This window comes from Bos indicus x Bos taurus, chromosome 13 (genome assembly GCF_003369695.1).
Source record: "Bos indicus x Bos taurus breed Angus x Brahman F1 hybrid chromosome 13, Bos_hybrid_MaternalHap_v2.0, whole genome shotgun sequence".
NCBI lineage: Eukaryota > Metazoa > Chordata > Mammalia > Artiodactyla > Bovidae > Bos > Bos indicus x Bos taurus.
The window spans coordinates 21163607-21184311 of NC_040088.1; the positions used below are offsets into that span (position 1 = coordinate 21163607).

A 20705-nucleotide genomic window follows, 5' to 3' on the forward strand; every position below is an offset into this window, starting at 1 on the left:
CCTCAATCTTTCCCAACATCAGGGTCTTTTCCAATGAGTCAGCTCTTCACATTAGGTGGCCAAATTGGACCTTCAGATTCAGTGTCAGTCCTTCCAATGAATATTCAGGGTTGATTTCCTTTAGGATTGACTGGTTGGATCTCCTTGCAGTGCAAGGGGCTCTCAAGAGTCTTCTCCAACATCGCAATTCGAAAGCATCAGTTCTTCAGCACTCAGCCTTCTTTATGGTCCAACTCTCACATCCATACGTGACTACTGGAAAAACCATAGCTTTGACTAGACAGAGCTTTGTCAGCAAAGTGATGTCTCTGCTTTTTAATATGCTAAGTTTGTCATAGCTTTTCTTCCAAGGAGCAAACGTCTTTTACTTTCATGGCTGCGGTCACCATTCACAGTGATTTTGGAGCCCAAGAAAATAAAGTCTGTCACTGTTTCCATTTTTTCCCCATCTATTTGTCATGATGGACCCCTAGAGGGACCCAGAGCAATCCAAGGTCCACAACATAGGCCTGCTCTAATCAGAAGGGGCTTGGCTCTGGGGCAGCATCCTGCAGGAGAACAAAGGGGTCTCGCGGCCCACCCCCATTCCAGGCCCACAATGCACAAGGCTTGCCGCCCTCCCACCACCCGGCCCACCCACTAGACAGGAGCAGAGGAGCAGGCGGCCAGCCAGGGTGGGAGTTAACTCTCTGCAGTGACCAAGACAGAACCGGAGGTACAGAGCGCCAAGTCATCCCCCACGGTCCCCGGAGTGGCGCCTCTGGTAAGCCTAGCTCAAGCCCCAGGATTTTCATTAATCCTTATTAATCCCTGAATGCCAGGCCAGGTAGGCCTGGGGCTGATGGGCAGGGCCTCCCTTCTGCAAGACTCAGAGCTGCCTGAACCAGTGATGAGGCAAAATCCTAGGCCCTGCCCCTGTCCTGAGCTCCCTCACCCTGCGACCTGGACAAAGTTTCCCTCTTGGCCTCAATTTCCCCATATGCGCCTAGGAGACGCTAGTCCTCACCTCCTCCCAGAGGTCAGAGTGAACTGAGGCCCCCAGATCCTGGCATGGAAGGCCCTTGTCAATTGTGATGATGGCTATGAGCCCTTCACACAAAGTGGAGGAAATAATACAGCCTTTACTTCTCCAAACCAGAGCCAGCTCTGAGGAAGCACACAGCTTGGGCAGTGGGAAGCCCTACAGTGGTCACAGTGGTTTCTCAGGCCACTTTCACCCTCCCAGGGCTCTGGGGATGATTCATCTCTACAGAGGAGGGATTGAGACTGCTGGTTACCATGTGTCATGGTCAAGGTCAGGGAGCATAAACTGGAGTGCCCCTATCCACCCCTCTTCCCCATCATGGGGCCTACAGGCTTATGGGAAGCTCTAGGTAGCCTGGAAGGCTGGCCCAGACTCTGGGGTCCTAGAATCCCCTCCATCCTGGGTGTGTGGACACCACCTGGTCCTGCCTCTCACGCTGGTAAAGAGCCTCCTGCTCTGTTCAGTTCTCAGACACTGGCCCTGGGGCAGTTCCCTGGGGCTGGGCTCCAGGAGGGGTCTGTCCCCAACACTCAGCCCCAAGTCCTTTGAGTCCCTCAGCTTTGGCAGTGGTTCTGGAGTCAGAAAGGGGAGGAAAGGGAGGCCTCGTTCACCGCCAGAGCTCAGAACAGCAGACCTCCCGGCGCCCTCTCCCTTCTTAACCTGCCAGTTTGTCTCCCATCAATGCTACCAACCCACCATGTGGCCAAGTGAGGACATGCCCTCCAGAAGGTCCCTCTGTGACAGGAAGGAAGGTCTCAGGTGACCCTTCAAAAGAGCACAGACACATCAGGCAACATCCTAGGATACCTGAGACCTGGGCTTCGCAAGGGAGGGGAGAAATAAAAATCACCCTAATAAGCACCCTTCATGGAGGGCTTGCCCTGCTGGACCTGTAGATGGGAACTCACTGTACCGCCCCCTGCCCTCTTCTCCTGGCAGCCCCTCGAAAGAGGCACAACTTTGGGAAACGAGAGGGATGTGGCCTGCATGTGGTCACGCAGCTCAAGAGTTGCAGGGCAGGAATTCCAGCCTGGCTATCTGGCTCTGCAGTCACTGCTGACGGGGTGTCCAGGAAAGGAAGGGCTGGTGATAGGGGTCCGTAGTGGGCACTAGGTCTCTCCTGTGGCCCCTGTAAGAAGCTGGGGGCACACGGTCTGGCATCCCCACTGCCTCCCTCCTCATCACCTTCCTGGACAGAACTGGGCCAGAGCAGGAAGTAAACGTGGATGCCACCCAAGGAAGGATGTTCTAACAGTCCCCAACTCTGCAAGGACTGAGGCCCTTGTCCCAGGAGGTATGCAAGCCAGGTGGGATAGCGTTGAGAGACTAGGATTGAGAGACCTGGATTTTCTGGATTCTCTCACCAGGCTTTAGAGGTATCTCTTTCCTCCTCCACTCTGAGAGATCTTCAGCCCTAAACTATCTATCCAGTGCCACCCACTGAGAACAGTGTCTTTTATTTTAATCTTTTAAATCACCAGGAGGATCTGCCTAGCTTTCCAGACGGGACTGGGAGAGATTTAGTCCTGGCAGATGGTCACCCAGCCAGTGTAGGGCAAAGGCACCCAGGAGAGGGAAGCTGGGCTTAAGCGTCAGCCTGGCCTGGGCGCGGATCCCACTCTGGCTTCCATGCTGGATGACCCCGGGCAAGTTACTTCCCCTCTCTGAGCCTCTGTTCCCTTCTGTAAAATGGGGAGAAGATGACTACCTTCCTGGGAGTTCAGTAGGACTTGCTGTGTACAGGCCTCAGGACAAAAACCAGCCAAGTCGGGCAAGACACTCTCACCCCCACAGTCTGCTCTGCACATCGGCACCCCCCACCTTCACCTCCTGACCATCCCCCTCACCCTCTGACCAGCTCCGCCATCGCTGCTCAGAACAGCCTCCTCTCGGCTCCGCTTCAATCCCATCATGTCGCACTCTGGCTCCAGCCCCTGCAATGGCTCCCGTCTCACTCAGAGTCACTCCAGATGTGTTTTCCTGGTCTTCAAGGTCCCACCCGCCTGGCTGACCTCCTCTCCTCTCCTCCGCTGCTTCCCCCTCTCCGCTCACTCACACTACCCACCACAGCACCTCCAGGGCCTGTGAAGCCCCTGCCCCTGCTTTGGCCTGTTACTTGCCAGCCAGCCACACCAGGTGTCCTGAGAGGAGGGACTCTCCTCCCCACATCCCCTTGCCTAGGGGAGCACAACCCCAAATCAGAGACACAGCCTGGTGCCTAAGGTGTGAGGGACACACAGCCCAATCCCAAGGCTGGTGGGGCTTCAACATCTGAGAACATTTATTTTTCTTCTCCAGGACTCTGGCGAAGAAGGTTGGCTTCACCAGATGGCAGAGTGGGGAGAGCCAGGGCGAGGTCTGTACCCTCTGGGCCTGGCAGAGGGTAAGCCAGGGACAGACAGGACCTCATGAGCCTGGTGGCCCTGCTGGCGAACTGGAGAGAGGATGGGCCACCTCAGAGCCTAATGTGGGAGGATGGAAGGTGGGCCTTCAGAGGCCTGGAGAGCAGCCTGAGGGAGGGGCCGTGGGGCAGGGAAGACACCAGCCTCTGCAGGACGTGCCCGGATACCTGGGACAGGTCCACGGGGGAGGACAGGGTGCAGGAGTGGATGGGGGCTACAAAAAGGATCGGGAGGGCTGGGACCATGAGGAAGGGGCCAGGCCAGACGCCAGGAGCCCGGAGCCCGAGGCTGACAGTGAGGGTGAGGAAGGCGAGGAGGCCGTGGTGGTGGGCGAGCTGGCCGGGTGCTCAGGCACGGTGTCCCTGTAGGGACCCAGGTCCTTCCGGATGCGCTGGGTCACCAGGAGGGTGAGCCAGCTCTGCTGGTCCAGGACTTTTTGCGTCTTGAAGGCAGGGTTCTGGGTGGACGCCAGCTCACTGAAGTGCAGGCTCTGGTAGATCTGAGGTGAGATCTGCAGGGAACAGAGCAGGGGAGCGTGGAGAACAGCAGGGGCCAAGAGCAGGTTCCCAGGGAGGATGGACTCTGGGGGCTTCCTTTGAGAGAGGAGCCATCCCCAGAGTTGCACGCCTGTTGCTGATGACCTGGGAGGGACAGGGAGGCCTGGAATGCTGCAGTCATTGGGGCCACAAAGAATAGGACGTGACTTAGCGACTGAACAGCAACATTAGTGATGACCACACTTGGCCGAGCAGTGAGCCCACTGGGCACCAGGCCCAGCCCCCAGCCCTTCTCTTGGTGCTGCCAACAGTCCTGTGAGGTCAGTGCTGGACCATCCCCATCTCACAATGAGGCCTCGAGCTGGACCCTGAGTGGGGCTCGAATGCAAGGAACTCTCCAGACATGCCCCCACCTCTCCCAGCAGCACTCGCCACGCTGTGCTGGGAGGCCCATCTCCAGGAAAGGGCAAGGAAGCCAAGTTCCTTTTTGGCACTGGCCCCTCCCCAGCCTGGGGCCAGGGGTTTGCCTTTGAGTCCACATCCCAGAGGATGGGAGCTCCCCCGAGGAGGAGGAAGAGGTTGAGAGAGGCTGGGATCTGCCCAAGCAAGAGGCAGGATGGGACTCTAGGCTGGTCTGTCCGAAGTCCCTGGTCCCTTTCTCTCCCCAAGGACAGGCCTGTTCCACTCCCTCTGTCTCTTGCTGACTGTGTGCCTAGCACCATGAGGCCCTGTGTCTACTCCAGAATGGCACCCATTGCGACCCCATGGACTGCAGCCCACCAGGCTCCTCTGTCCATGGGATTTTCCAGGCGAGAATGCTGGAGTGGGTTGCCATTTCCTTCTCCAGGGGATCTTCCTGACCCAGGGATTGAACTGGGGTCTCCTGCACTGCAGGCAGATTCTTTACCAACTAAGCTACAAGGGAAGCCCAGCAAACAAGCAGACTCTGGGAAAAATGCTTTGAAGGCGAGCAACAGATTCCAAGTCCACAAACAACCTCCTCCCATAGGCTTGATGAGGTTTGTCCTCAAGGACAAAAACTGTGTCCATGGCCTCAAGCAGGGCCTTGGCAAACAAACCAGCCAGACCAGCTTCATCCCAGAGCTGCCTATGGCCCAGAATCCTGCTAAGGAAAGGTGCGCCCCTCACTCCCACTGGAGGGCCATGTGGGCATGATGGAGGTGGGAGCCCCAGCCCCTAGGCCCAGCATCTCAGGGAGCTAACCCCACCCTGACTCACCTGGTGCTTCATGCAGCCATACTGCACGTTGGTGAACAGGAGTCCAGGGCTCCGCAACCGCTCCTTGGGCTTGTATGCTGCTCCCAGCACTTTGCTCTCCTGCAGGGGTCCCAGGCAAGGGCGAGGGCTCGGGGCTGAGGGTTGAGGGCTTCCCTACCCACTCAGTGCCCCGCCAGCCTCACCTGCTTGCCCTTGGATTCCCACTTGCACCAGGTATCCTCAATGTCTTCCGGGGAGCGCTTTCCAGTCCATGGGGACATCGGGGTTATCTTTTGCAGCCTGGCCCAGGCTTTAGCCTCCGTGTCTGCCTTCCCATTCAGCAGATCCAAGAGGACTACCTGTTCCCGCCGCTGGTACATCAGGGCCTCAGCAAGATCTCGCTCCTCCCTGATGTGAGGGGCTTTCCTTCACAAGATGCCCTCTGTACCACGTGGTGGGACATCCCTCCCCAGGCAGGTTTCTCCTTTCTGGGCTGGATCCTCTCCAACCTTCTCATCCCTCCCCTGAGGCTGTACAGCCCAGGGCCCATCAATGGGCAAGTGTTCAATTAACACTAACAAAGCCCTGCTTATCCTGGCCTCCAACAAGTCCTACGACACCTCCCACCACCCGACATACTCTTCTATGGAGGCCTGACACCCCATCCAGACTTCCCCTGGGCCTCCCCTTGTAGAACACCTAAACTTCCTCTCCCTGCAAGGGGAACCTTGCCTCTGTCTTGTTGATATATCCTGACAGGACTGTAAAAGCCTAAGCCTTGACAGGAGCATAGGAGCCACGAGGACTCTATGGTGCCTGACAAACTCTTACCTACATGACAAAACCCAACTCCAAAATCTCTCTTCTATGAAGCCTTCCTTACTTGCTCCACCCAGTCAGGTGATTATCCTCTGAGCCAAGCCTGTCTTAATAGTCCTATTGTTTACCACATAGAACTGTAGCCATGGGTTACATATTCATCTCCCTCAGTGGACTGGGAGTTCTCTGAGGCAGGACCTATGTCTGGATAGTTTTGGATGTCCAGAACCTAGCACAACCTGGCAGTCAATAAATATTTTTTGAATGACCCAACCAAAGCTATGGTTTTTCCAGTAGTCATGTACAGATGTGAGAGTTGGACCATCTCTCAGAAGACTGAGTGCCAAAGAATTGATGCTTTCAAACTGTGGTGCTGGAGAAGACTCTTGAGAGTCCCTGGGATGCAAGGAGATCAAACCAGTCAATCCTAAAGGAAATCAGTCCTGAATATTCATTGAAGGACTAATACTGAAGCTCAAGCTCCAATATTTTGGCCACTTGATGCAAAGCGCTGACTCATTGGAAAAGACCCTGATGCTGGGAAAGATGGAAGGCAGGAGGAGAAGGGGACAACAGAGGATGAGATGGTTGGATAGCACCACTGACTCAATGGACATGAGTTTGAGCAAACTCTGGAAGATAGTGAAGAACTGGGAAGCCTGGTGTGCTGCAGTTCATGGGGTCGCAAAGAGTTGGACATGACTTAGCAACTGAACAACAAAAAATTTATCTGAGACTTGGTCAGGAATAGGGATAGAGCACAGGTGGAGGAGGAACCTGTAGAGGAAAGAACAGGTAGCAAGCAACCTGCCTCCCCCAACTCAGAGAAATAACACATATGTCAAGACCAGAATCCTGGGCTGTCCCAGCAGGGGCCCTGATTCTGGAGCAGGGTCCCCATCTAAGGACTTGGGTTTTATATTTTCTGGTTTTCACTGCTCAGTCTTACAGCTGATCTGGGCTAGTACGGAGCCTCGGGCTCTGAGGCCACAGCCACCACCTGTAGAGTCAAGTCACCTGCAATTCCCATACCTGTGACATTCTGAAGGCCCTGCCTGCATATGCCCAGCACTACCCTACAAGGGGGGGCTCCTGGGATCCAGACCAGAGTTAACCAGTTGACCAGTGACTAGTGACCATTGTGATAACTCACTGCAGCTCTAGATGGAAGGTCTTCTCATTGGGGTCGAAGAAGTCACCCTCTTTCTTTAATCTTTCATTTAGTTCGCCATCAGTCATCATTGGGGTATCCTGCAGCCTTTTCCAAACACTCAAGCCAAACGTCCCTGTGATTTAACCAGACCCAGTTCAGTAGCAAGGACTGGCCAGCCACTCCCTCCTCTAAACACTCTGTCCCTCACCATCCACCCTCAAGAGGCAGCCAGCAATCCCTTGTTCCTGGCCTACACCTAACTATGCCCAACATATCCCAGGCATTATGCTAGCTACTTGGCAAATATCTGGAAGAGTCAGACCCTAACCCTAGGGTATACTTGGAGTTCAGGCCTAAAGCATCCTGCCTCACATATAGGCTAAGATGGAGAAGGTTCTTTGGCAATGACTGAATAGTCCTCAGACGGGCTTTAAGTGGCTCACACATAAAATGGCAATGGTGCAAGACTACAGGCATCTATCAGCCACCTATCAGATGTGAGATTAGGAATGGGTCTGTGGAGGATCAGGGCTGGGGTAGAAAGTAGGTAGTAAGAATAGAGAAATATGAGTCCTACTTCTGGGCAGGGCATAGTGAGTTGTAGGCCATTTTCATGCTGCAGAATTCTTTTTAATTAAGAAAACCAAAGCAGATGTGTTACAAAGTCATATTTTTACAAATCACTGGAGAAGAATAAGATATCACCTCACACCAATGAGAATGGCGATCATCAAAAAGAACACAGATAATGAATGTTGGCGAGGATCTGGAACAAAAGGAACCCTGTACACTATTTGTGGGAATGTAAATGAGTGCGGCCGCTGTGAAAAACAGCATAGGGGGTTCTCCATAACTAAAAATAGGACTACCATACAATCCAACAACTCCACTCCTGGGTATACATGCAAAAAAAAAAAATCAAAAAGATACAGCCCAATGTTCATAGCAGCTTTATTTATAATTGCCAAGATACGGAAGCAACCTAAGAAGATGTGGTATGTATATCAATACATATAATTGATATGTAAAAAGCTACTTTATGACTGAAAGCTACTCAGTCATAAAGAAAAAACAAAATTTCACCATTTGTGGCAACAAGAATGAACCTTGAAGGCTATATGCTAAGTGAAATAAATCAGTCAAAGACAAACATTATATCACTTATAAGTGGAATCTAAAAAATAGAACCAATTGATGAATATAATAAAAAATAAGCAGACTCACAGATACAGAGAACAAACTAGTGATTACCAGCGGGGAGGTACAAACTATAGGTGTAAGACAGGCTCAAGGATGTACGCTGCCCAACACAGGGAATTCAGCCAATATTTTGTAATAACTGTAAATGGAAAGGAACTTCTAAAAACTGTATTTAAAAAAATCACTGGAGAGCTATAGAAGCAGAGAAGACTAGACAAACCAAATTACAGAAAGGAAAGAGTCCTTCCCAGAAGAACTAAAATTGGGAACTGCTTTTTTCTCTGGGAGCAATTTTCTGAGTATGGACACATGGTGAGTGAGAATCAGGCTCCGTTTAGCAGAAGAAAGATACCCAAAGATAGGGAAACCAGCAGAGTTTCTAAGAGCCAATCTGGCTGGCATGACAGATTAAGTCTAGTGGAGTCCCAAAGGCATGGTTGTTTTCCCTACAGGAGAGCTTAGAGAATATGACTCAGTCATAAAAAAAGAGAAATCTTGCCATTTGTGACAACACTGGTGGCTCTGGAAAGTACTGTGTTAAGTAAAACAAGTTAAAGAAAGACAAATGCCTCATGATCTTAGTTATATAATCTAAAAAACGAAACAGACAAATGAAACAAACAAAAACAGACTTAGAGATCATAGGACAAATGAGCGGTCGCCACGTGGAAAGAAGATCAGGGCCTGCAATTGCTTAAGTTCTGAGGGTTGGGCTAGAAAGACAGAATGAGCTCACTAGGAGTCAAGAGTCTCACTGGAGGAAGAAGCCAACAGCAAACACAACAGGCTTTACCCTGGAATCAGCTGAACCCAGAAGTAAACTAGGGCTCCTGGAGCTACAATCCAGCCCCAACCCAGCTCACTTCCTAACCGCACTGAGACGAGAAGCGCTATGCAGAGGAAAGAGCAACGCGCTGGAGGAAAATCATATCGGCTTCAGTCTTTGCAGTTTCTTTTCTACAAAGTTCAGGAAAGTTCAGCTTGATTTGGGTTGGGTTTTTGTTTGGTTTGGTTTCATGGAGTTTTTCTATACATGACATGTGAAAATGCAGGAAAATATAACCAATAATCAAAAGAAGAAATAGGCATTAGAATCAGACTCACAGATAATTCAGACATTGGAGTTAATAGGTAAATACTTTAAAACAACTGTTGTAAAAATGTTAAATAAAATAAAGGAAAATATGAATAGAATGGAGGAAAAGAAGCAGAATTTCAACCATGAATCGACATTTGTAGAATAAATCAAATGAGTGTTGTAGAACTAAAAAATACAGTATCTGGATGGATTTAATAGCAGACTGCACATAGGAGACAAGATTAACGAACTGGAAGGCAGGTCAGTAGAAAATATCCAAAATGGAATGCAGAGACAGGAAAAAAAAAAATGTAAAGAACAGAAGAGAGAATGAGAGACATGGGACAACTATAAAATATACAATTGATCAATAAACATATGATCAATAAATACATAAATAGATATTCAACCTCTACTCATCAGGGATTCAAATTAAAACCACAATAAAATGCCACTACATATTCACCAAAATGGCTAAAATTTAATGCAATGACGATATCAAGCAGTCACAAAGTTATGACTCAGTAAGAGCCGCTGTATGCAGCTGGTGAAAGAGTGAAAACTGGTGAGCACTTTGAAAGATAGTTTAAAGCATCTACTGACACTGAATGTGTATACTCTGTGGTTCAGCAATTCCATTATAAATACATATCTAACAGAAATGCATACACTTGTTCAAAAAAAAACCTGTATGAGGGTGTTCACAGCAGTGTTTGTTTTTAATAGCCTGCTGCTGCTACTGCTAAGTCGCTTCAGTCGTGTCCGACTCTGTGCGACCCCATAGATGGCAGCCCACCAGGCTCCCCTGTCCCCGGGATTCTCCAGGCAAGAACACTGGAGTGGGTTGCCATTTCCTTCTCCAATGCATGAAAGTGAAAAGTGAAAGTGAAGTCGCTCAGTCGTGTCCGACTCTTAGCGACCCCATGGACTGCAGCCCACCAGGCTCCTCCGTCCATGGGATTTTCCAGGCAAGAGTACTGGAGTGGGGTGCCATTGCCTTCTCCGTTTAATAGCCTACAATAGTCCTAATGCCCACCAACAATAGCACAGATAGATAAAGTACGGTATCAACAACAGAATACCACTCAGCAGGAAGAATGAATGAGCTGCTACAGTCAACGAATGGCTGAATGGCACAAACATATGGTGTTTGAGAGAAAGAAGCCAGACACAAAGGAGAAACTATCAAATGATTCCATTTAGACAAAGTTCAAAGCAAGACTAATATAAGCTTTGGATTTAGGAACCAGAACAGTGGTTACTTTTGGAAAGGTGTTGGTAGAGACAGTGGGTCAGGAGGTGAGGGAAGCCCTGAGTCCTGGTGATGTTCTGTTTCTTGATACAATGATGGTTATACGGCTATACGTTTACCTCCTGAAAATTCACTAAGCTGAGAATACTTTTGGTTTGTGGGCTTTTCATTACATATGTTATACCTCAAGAATTAAGTTTATTTTTAAAAAGAGAATGGACTGTACCTTATCAGATATATGATCTGATATGCAAAGGCAAATAGTGTTGAGCAGATGAGAGAATGAGCGGATGGACAGACTGCTGAATGGACAATTGGACAGACTCACACCTTGTGATACTGTTTGAGGAAAGACAGCTGCTGTGGTCTGAAACTTCCACCCCATGGGATATGAGGTTTATGCCAGCTTGTGTTCTAACAGGGTCAGGGCCAGGAAGGGCCATGGGGCATGACTGAGCTTCAGCAGGACCGTCCGTACCAATGGCGTCACCAGAGAGTTTCCAAGCCTTGACGTCCCGGTCCTGGCCAGCACTTATAACCAGCTGGAGGCTGTCCACATATAGGATGTCTGCCACACTATCCAAATGGGCCTTCCAGCTAATCAGAAGCTGGGGTGGAATCAGGGAAATGGTCTGGCCGGCCTCCACCTACAGGGGACAGTGAAAGAGAATTAATTAAACTCCCAAGACGCTGGCTCAGCAGAGGGCACCCAGGGCTGGAGGTAGCAGAGGCTTCTGGAAGGAGCTGGGACATGGGCCACAGTTCTAGTTCTAGATACACCCCCACATGAACTTTCTGGTGACCTTATGTAAATCCAAGCACTTCTCTGGCCCTCACTGGTCCCTTCAGTAAAATCATTTAAAAAAAAAAAATGCATATTGTTGTATTGCTTGCCCGCTTCCTGTGTACAGATTATTTCGTTTGCACATCAGAATAACCTTATGGGATGTGTATGAGTCTCACCACTGCAGAGAGGAGAGAAGTGAGAGTCAGAAACATTCAGTAATCAGCCCAGAACCACACAGCTAGAAAGTGATGGGGTTAGACAAGAACCCAGGTCTTTTTTTCAAGATATTTAGTTGGGCATCAGGCATGGAATAGGGTGAGAAATGGAGTGATATATCACAATGTACTATGAAAGAATAAAATCCTACTTAATTGGAAAATGAGTGTAAATATCCAAGACTATTTTCAAATAAAACAAAATTAATGAAGGAGGACATGTTTTATCATACTCGAGTATGTTACATCACAGTAATAAAAACTAGACAATGGAAGACAATATCTCAGAAACCAACCCAAATATATATTTAAAACGTTGATAACAAGAATGGTAGGAAATTGGTGGTAATAGAGAACAGGATTCAATCAACAGTGTTGGAATTCCTGATAAACTAAGTAGTGAAACTTAAATCATTGTCTTATATCTTATAAGTAAACACTAGAAGGGTTGAAGAATCCTTTTTAATGAAACCATAAAATATTGAAGAGAAAGAATGACTATTATCTCTGATTAGGAAGTGATAAGCGACAGGAAATATCACAATGGGAAGAAAAATTGACCACCAAAAAATACGTTGTAATTTAAAACTCATCATAAATTAAAAGGCAAATGACAACCTGGGGGGAGGGGATGCTTGTAATACATATGACAGGCAATGAGTTAATGTCTTTTAATATGTTTTAAGATGATTGTACATCATTTATAAAAGATGGTCACCACAAAAGAAAACTGGACCAAGGACATGAAGAGGTAATTCACAAAATATATATAGCCAATAAAATAAGGACAGATGTCAATATAAGCAAAGATATTTTCATAAAATCAAAAGAAACTGTTTATATCTAAAAATCAGTAAAAGTTTTTTTTTTTTCACTTTAAACATTTATTTATTGAATGCCTTCTCTATCTATCAGGGGGCGCTCACTCAGATAAATACTGTTAATGATAAAAACTTTATGCTGTCAAGGATAAAGCAAAACAAACTAATAAAGTGAAAACCTACATAAACTTTCTGGAATGCAGTACGGCAGTAGCATTAAAGGCCTTAGATTGACGTCCTTTTACATACTACTTCCTTGGGATAAATTACCAGATGTGTAGATAAACAATTACAAACAAAGATTCGTTAAAAAAAAACAAAACCAAAAAAGAATATTTGTCCTATTGTTTCTATAGCTTTTAAACACAGTTTTATTGAAATACAATTCACACACAACGTACCTATTTAAAGTGCTGGCTTCAGTGGCTTTTCATATATTCAGAGTTACAACCATCAAAATAAGCAATTTTAGATGGGTTATCACCAGTTGACCTATATTCTTGCCAATATTTGGCATTGCCTGTCATTTCAGTTTTAGTCATTCTGGTAGATAAGCAGTGATACCACCTTTGGGCTTTAATTTGCATTTTCCTGACAACTAAGGAAAAGGTGCTCAAATTCACTAGTCATCGGGGAAATAGCCAGTGATTTCTGAACTACGTAGATGCATTATCTGGGCTTCCCAACATGGCCTTATTGGTAAAGAACCCGCCAGGAGACAAAAGACACGTGGGTTCGATCCCTGGGTTGAGAAGATCCCCTGCAGGAGGGCATGGCAACCCACTCCAGTATTCTTGCCTAAAAAATCCCAAGGACAGAGAAACCTGGCAGGCTACGTCCATAGAGTCACAAAGACTGGGACACGACTGAAGCGACTTAGCACACACGCAAATGCATTACCTACTCAAGAAAATACATAAATATTTGCATTACTTTTTAAAGGAATTTATGACCTCAGGGCCTTCATTGCAAAGATCAAAGCCCATGGAAGGTATGCATATGTGTGTACGTGTATACATGTGTGTGCACGTGAGTGTGTTTGGTGTGTGCATACTTATGTTTCACTGGTTAATAGTGACTTCTGGTGAGCAGAAAACCTTTTCCACATCAATCAGACAACCTTCGACAGAAAACATGGAAGATTCCGAATCTCAGTGTGGGAACCATGGTCCCAACTCATTGGCGGGGCTCAGAGGCACTTTTCTCAGCAATTGCCCAGTAATCATCCTACCTTCTTCTCCTCCGGGGGACTGTAGTTTGGGAGGCTGACCTGAATCCGTTCAGAAATTAAGAACCGAAACTTGTTGATCTCACTAGGATGGTTTGTCTGCTTGTCAGAATGTGCACAGTAATCCTTGATGTCCCAGATCTAGACACAAAGCATGGATTAGTAGCCCAGCACTCCCTGACCCCCAACACCGACTCACTCTGAGGGTCCCCCCCAGACCATTTCTCTTCACCGCAGGGGGCTGGTTCTTACCCACACCGCCAAGGGGACCACGGCATCTTCTAGGCCAGACCTTTAGCTAGCATACAGGGAGAGTGTGACAGACCCAGTGATGGGACATTCACACCCCACATCACCACAAAGCACAAAATCAGCTCCTGAGACAGCTGATCACAGATCAGATGCACAGCTGGGGGTGAGGGAGCAGCAGGAAGAGAATTCTAAAGCACAGGACCCACAGGAAGTCTTCTGGGCGGGCGACCCCCTGACCAAGCCCTCCTTCACTTCCCTGGGCCCACGAGGGCAGGAGAGGACTCTGAGGGAACCCACCCCACCACCCACTGTGTTACAAGTGAATCGAGTGCCCAGAGGACATAGGGATGGGGCGAGGACCACCGATGGCAAAGAGGAGGCCAGAGCATGGCTCAGGCCAGCCCCTCGATCCCAGGGCCAGTTCTTCCTCACCTTGATGCACCCTTTGCAATCCCCTGTGACAAGAATCCAGTCATTTTGATCCGTGGCCATGGCACCCACAACCACGTCCCCCTCGTCTACAGAGTCCACAGGGAACTTGCCCAGCAGGCCTCCGCTCCCATGGATGGACCAGGCATAGATGTAACCGTCCATGCAGCTGCTCAGCAAGGCAGCCGAGTGTGGCAGGCGAGGCCTGGTCTGTAAGAAGATTATCTGTGCGAGAGAGGCGAACCCGCTCAGGGGTGCTGGGAGCCAGAGCTCCCCTGTGGCACAGTGCTGAGACGCCTGGGCAAGGAGCCACACCCACCTGGTCCCCCAGTTTCCTAGACGCCCAGTGAGAACAGTGATGGAATACCACCTTACCTACCCAGTTGGTGACTAGGAACGTTTGGCCAGACTATGAGCTCCCCAAGGACTGGGATTTGTATCTTTTTTGTTCATGACTTTATCCCATATGACACTGCCTGACACATCATAATAGATCAATGAACGGCTACCGAATAAAGACAGGAATACCAGACCACCTGACCTGCCTCTTGAGAAATTTATATGCAGGTCAGGAAGCAACAGTTAGAACTGGACATGGAACAACAGACTGGTTCCAAATAGGAAAAGGAGTACATCAAGGCTGTATGTTGTCACCCTGCTCATTTAACTTATATGCAGAGTACATCATGAGAAATGCTGGACTGGAAGGAACACAAGCTGGAATCAAGATTGCCGGGAGAAATATCAATAACCTCAGATATGCAGATGACACCACCCTTATGGCAGAAAGTGCTGCTGCTGCTGCTGCTAAGTCGCTTTAGTCGTGTCCGACTCTGTGCGACCCCATAGACGGCAGCCCACCAGGCTTCCCCGTCCCTGGGATTCTCCAGGCAAGAGTACTGGAGTGGGGTGCCATTGCCTTCTCCATGGCAGAAAGTGAAGAGGAACTAAAAAGCCTCTTGATGAAAGTGAAAGTGGGGAGTGAAAAAGTTGGCTTAAAGCTCAACATTCAGAAAACGAAGATCATGGCATCCGGTCCCATCACTTCATGGGAAATAGATGGGGAAACAGTGGAAACAGTGTCAGACTTTATTTTTTGGGGCTCCAAAATCACTGCAGATGGTGACTGCAGCCATGAAATTAAAAGATGCTTTCTCCTTGGAAGGAAAATTATGACCAACAAGATAGCATATTCAAAAGCAAAGACATTACTTTGCCAACAAAAGTTCGTCTAGTCAAGGCTATGGTTTTTCCTGTGGTCATGTATGGATGTGAGAGTTGGACTGTGAAGAAGGCTGAGTGCCGAAGAATTGATGCTTTTGAACTGTGGTGTTGGAGAAGACTGTTGAGAGTCCCTTGGACTGCAAGGAGATCCAACCAGTCCATTCTGAAGGAGATCAGCCCTGGGATTTCTTTGCAAGGAATGATGCTAAAGCTGAAACTCCAGTACTTTGGCCACCTCATGCAAAGAGTTGACTCATTGGAAAAGACTCTGATGCTGGGAGGGATTGGAGGCAGGAGGAGAAGGGGACGACAGAGGATGAGATGGCTGGATGGCATCACTGACTCGATGGACGTGAGTCTGGGTGAACTCCGGGAGTTGGTAATGGACAGGGAGGCCTGGTGTGCTGCGATTCATGGGGTCACAAAGAGTCGGACACGACTGAGCAACTGAACTGAACTGAAGGCTCAAACAAGATTTTTCTAAAGACCTGTACTCAACTCAGAATGATGCAGAAAACAAACTCGTTCCCCTTGATATATTTGTACAGTGAGATGCCAGGGTTCTGTCCCTAGTCCGGGAAGATTTTACATGCCGTGAAGCAACTCAGCCACATGCCACAACCACTCAGCCCGCGCTCTAGTCCCCAGGAGTTGGAACCACTGAAGCTGCGTGCCCTAGAGCCCACGCTATGCAACAAGAGAAGCCTACGCAGTGAGAAGCCTGTGCACCTCACCCAAGAGTAGCCTCTGCTTACTGCATCTAGAGAAAGGCCTGTGCACAGCAATGGAGACCCAGAGCAACCAAAAATAAAACTAATTAACTAATTAAAAAAAAAGTTAAAACCTCAATGTGACACCCTGAAGGCTGATGAGGTGAAAATATCTCCAAGACACAACAGGCAAAGGATTCATTTCCAGAACATATAGACAGCTCCAAGAAATTAACACAAAAAAGAATGGAAAAGGATATGAATATGCATTTATTCCACTGAAGAAATGCAACTGTCTAACAAAAATACAAAAAGCTCAACATCACAAATAACCAAAGAAATATCAAAAGACAATATTTTCCACCTACCAGACTGGCAGAAATGAAGACAAGGCTGATGTCTAGGACTGGCTTAGTGTGAGGACAAAGGCAGACTCATGTACTATTAAAGAAATGTAGATTTAAGAAAATAATTTTTTAACCTAACAAAGGAATAAGCTGAAAATCACTAGGGAGAAAACATATCCATAATATAGTATAGTTAAATTTTAAAAGCAAATGCACGTAGCTATATAATTTAACATCACTCCCCTAAAAAAAAAAAAGACAAAGCTAAACCAACCTTTTCATAGTGATTGCGACCACTGTTGGGGGATGAGACGGAGTACACAGTGAGAAACATGGACCTTTTATTTTTTGCTTTACACATATTTCTATTTTTTTAACCAATACTACTTTTTTAAGTTTTGGAGGGTTTTTTTAAGCCATGTTTTTAAAAACAGAGGAAAGCACATTCAGAACCTGAAGGAGAGAAGGTCCAGCCACTGGTAGCTCTCTGCTCCATTCCACAGGACCCGTCCCACAGGACACTGCTCCCCTGTTCTTGAGTCCCAGAAACTGGGCCATGGAGCAGCCCTGCTGCAACCTACAGCTATTAATTATATTCTCATTGGGCTCATGGTAGGAGCCTAGGGGACCCATATAGAATTACCCTATTATTTCAGATTAAACCTGGAAGGGGCCTTAGAGGTCACCTTACCCAGGGGTGACAGCAGAGGGAGACGTGTCCAAGCTCAGAAAGGGGGAAGGTACAGGAGGAGGAAGAACAGAGATAACCCAATCCCCACTCACGCATCACGCAAAATTCAGGAGGGCACTTCACCAGTGGGTTCTGAACATGCCTCATCTCCTACCTCCCAGTCCAGGAAGGAACACTGCTCCCCTCCCTAGACAGCCCCACACACTGGGGACACCCCCAAAATGGCAGCCCTGTAGCCAAGATCCTGAGCACTGCCATCACGTCCAACAGGCTTCTCCAGGTCCTGGGAGAACGAGGCTGGGCTCCCAGACCCCCAGGTGCCACATCTCCAGTCTGCATCCCAACTGTCCAGCCCCTGGCTCACAACCCAGCCCCTGCCTGAACATGGCCAACCTTCTCCACCGATGCATTGGACTGCAGCAACAGCTTCTTCTGGAAGTCTGCTTTTTTCCTTTCAGCCTCTTTGAGAGTTGAGTGTCTGTCAAGGGATAATCTTGACTGACTGAGGCTGCTAGCACTGAGAGGTTTCTGGAAAAAAAAAAAAAAAATGGGCCTCCCAGTTCAGCTTGAGACAATCTCTGGGGAACAGAGACAGAGGCAAATGCTGAAAGAGTGGACACCTCCCCCCAAAAGATACAGCTGGGTGTTCAAAGGATCCTGGGCATAAAGACACTCCAACGCTGGAGAATCTCAGGTTTAAGTTACCGGCAGCTTCTGCTTTCAGGGCAGAGAGCACAGTTGGCTTCTGGGGAAGCCCCCTCCTTCATCCTGGGAAAGACACTCTGGCTAGAGGTGAGGATCAAGGGCTGTGTATGTAGTTATACAACCCTGACACTTCAAGGATGGTCTGAGAGCCTCAGAGTGACAGGTGTGCATGTATCCAGCAGATTATGTGGGTTGAGGTTCAGACTGCCCTGTGCCTCACAAGCTCTCTGTGTCTGGGGAAGGTGGGGTTTCTCACTGAGGCCCAGCTCTCCAGAATGGGAATTAGACTGCAGGTGCTGAGACAATCTGACTGGTCCCTCAAGCCTCTCACTGGAGATAACGGTCTTCATGGCTGAGGGTCAGAGGCCAATGCACGCTGAGTCAGCAGGAGACAGTAGATACCCCCTGCTCTTCCTTCCAACTCCCCCGCTCCAGAACAGGGCTGTCAGACAAGCCTGGGGAGGTTAACCTGGGGCAGAGGCCAGGACTCAGAGGAGGAGGGAAGTGGTGGCTGCCTCTGGGCTTCAGACCCCCACAGCTCGTTCTCTGGGGCAGGAGGCATGGTGGCTCATCTTTGCCTGGGTGATGGGAGCCCAAGGACAGAGAAAGGCTTGAACTTCAGCTGTACCCTTGACCCTCGAGCCTGCAGACACTAGGTCTGTACTGGCCGTGCTCCTGGAAGAGACTGGGCCCAGGCCCGAGGCAGCAATGGGCCTAATCGGAAGGGACCCCACCCAGGCCTGGCCAAGGCGCCTCCTCGGGTGGTGGGGACATGGGGCGGCCACCTTCAGGGGCACCGGCTTGGCCGGCTCCTTGTCTCTGGGGTGTCTCATCACTGGAGGCGCCGACATCAGGTTCCGTCGCAGGTTGGCATCGACCATGGCCCTCGTGCGAAGGCCTGGGGGCTGTAGGTGCAGTTTGTAAGCCCACTTCTCCTGCTCGATGCAGGGCTTGCTGGGCCTGTGGCTATCGAACACACAGTCGTTCACATCCTTCACCTGTGCGTGGGAGGGAGTCCCATGAGGCATTGCAGCGTCCCGGTTGGAAGGGAGGCCTCCCTGCCCAATGCCAACACCACGGGGCCCTCCGGGTGCGTTGGGCTTGCTTCCCAGAAACCCTGTACCTTGACGGCATTGAACCAAAGCTTAGAAGCCTGTCCCCGGGGCACCCACAGGCAGGGGACAGCGTCCAGGAAGGACTCGGTCTCCCCAACTGTAAGTGGACAGTGCTTCCCAAGTATTTTTGAAGTAGTTTTTAGTCTGAAGGGAAACTCCAAAGTGTAAAATAGACAAAAAGCTGAAGTGTCCTGGAGAAGCTGCTGTAATAGCCTCTAAGCCTCTCTCCACAAGTTTGGAAAACTACTGGACAGGGTGACCCCGAAGGCCCCTTCCAGCTTTAATCCACAAAGATACAGTCATTCAGAGACTGTGGGGGCTTCCCAAGTCCTACCAAGAGCCCAGTGAGCCCAGAGCAGTAATCTGTAGTAGCGATGGGTCAATGTGAGCCACCTTCAAAGAGACAGTAATCTCCTCGGGAGACTAGGATTAGAGCCACAAGGCTCTGGAGTCAGACAGCCTGGATTTGGATCTATTACTTGATGGCTGTGTGACCTCAGGAGAGATACTTAACGTCTCTGTGCCTGTTTCCTCATGTGTCAAATGAGAATAATTATAAGAACTACCACCTACCTCCCTAGCTCCCAAACTCCTTCAGAACAAGTCACCATCACTCCCTTCCACCTCCCAGGGTGTCCCTGACCCACTCCCCAGCCCTACATGGTTCTGGCCCACAGCTAAGGGAGCACGAAGAAGAAAGCATGCTTCTGCTGACTGTACCCTCTTGGGCAGCAAGGGCAAGGGGCTCTGAGAGGCGTTGAAATTGAGGATGGGCCTGAAGGTGCCGACGTTCCAGAACAGGATGTCCCCGTTGTAGGAGGAGGTGGCGATGAACTGGTTCTGGTACTTGGCCATGCTCAGGACATCCTCCGTGTGGAAGGTCTGCCAGTGGTGGCATAAGAGCACCGGCTTGATCTTGTGGAACCTGCACACGTGCCCGGAGGCAGGAGGGTGGAGCGCTCAGCCTTATTGGTATCCTGGGAGAAGAACATCCAAGCCTCTGGGATTCCAAGCTCTGACCCAGAGGAGGACCCCTCCAGAGGAGGCGTAGAGCAGAGTTGGAGTTCTGCCCGGCTGACTGCATTAACTGAGCATCTGCTATGTGCCTGCTGTAAAGGCCTGGTCCTAGGGGCTTCACATACACTAATCTTACAGATTCGCCCCCTTCAGACACCTGAGCAAGACCTCAGGCTGAAAGAAGGGGAAATCATGACCCTAGAAAGGCTCTCTGAAGAGGACGGGCCCCTGCACTTGCTATTCCTCTGCCTATAATGTCGCTCCTGTCCCCAGCCCCTCACTGCTTCTCTAAGACCTCTCCTGCTCACTCTTCAGATCCCACTCCACTCATGACACCTCAGATGACCCTTTTCTGATGGCCCCTGACACTAGATCAGATTTTGTCCCCTCCCCATAGAAACCTGTATTGTTTTTTTCATAGCACTGAACAGACTATCATTATAAATTAAGTTATTTGATTAGTGTCTGAGTTCCAGGAGGATGGAGACTTCATGTTCTTGCTTATATCCATTCCCAGCACC

The 20705-nt window shown here is 49.1% G+C and overlaps 1 protein-coding gene across 1 annotated transcript in view; it reads right to left on the minus strand.

Moving 5' to 3' along the window:
- Positions 1-3289: 3289 nt before the first annotated feature.
- Positions 3290-20705, minus strand: part of EFCAB8 (EF-hand calcium binding domain 8) — a 39672-nt gene continuing 22256 nt past the window's right edge. Inside the window, exons 15-24 of the mRNA XM_027558101.1 lie at positions 19888-20092; positions 18838-19050; positions 17741-17875; positions 14379-14600; positions 13698-13835; positions 11122-11290; positions 7114-7246; positions 5345-5549; positions 5163-5261; positions 3290-3937 (exon numbers count right to left, since the gene is read on the minus strand). Coding sequence (XP_027413902.1) covers positions 3641-3937; positions 5163-5261; positions 5345-5549; positions 7114-7246; positions 11122-11290; positions 13698-13835; positions 14379-14600; positions 17741-17875; positions 18838-19050; positions 19888-20092 — 1816 coding nt within the window. The 3' untranslated portion in view covers positions 3290-3640. The remainder of the gene's footprint in view (positions 3938-5162; positions 5262-5344; positions 5550-7113; positions 7247-11121; positions 11291-13697; positions 13836-14378; positions 14601-17740; positions 17876-18837; positions 19051-19887; positions 20093-20705) is intronic.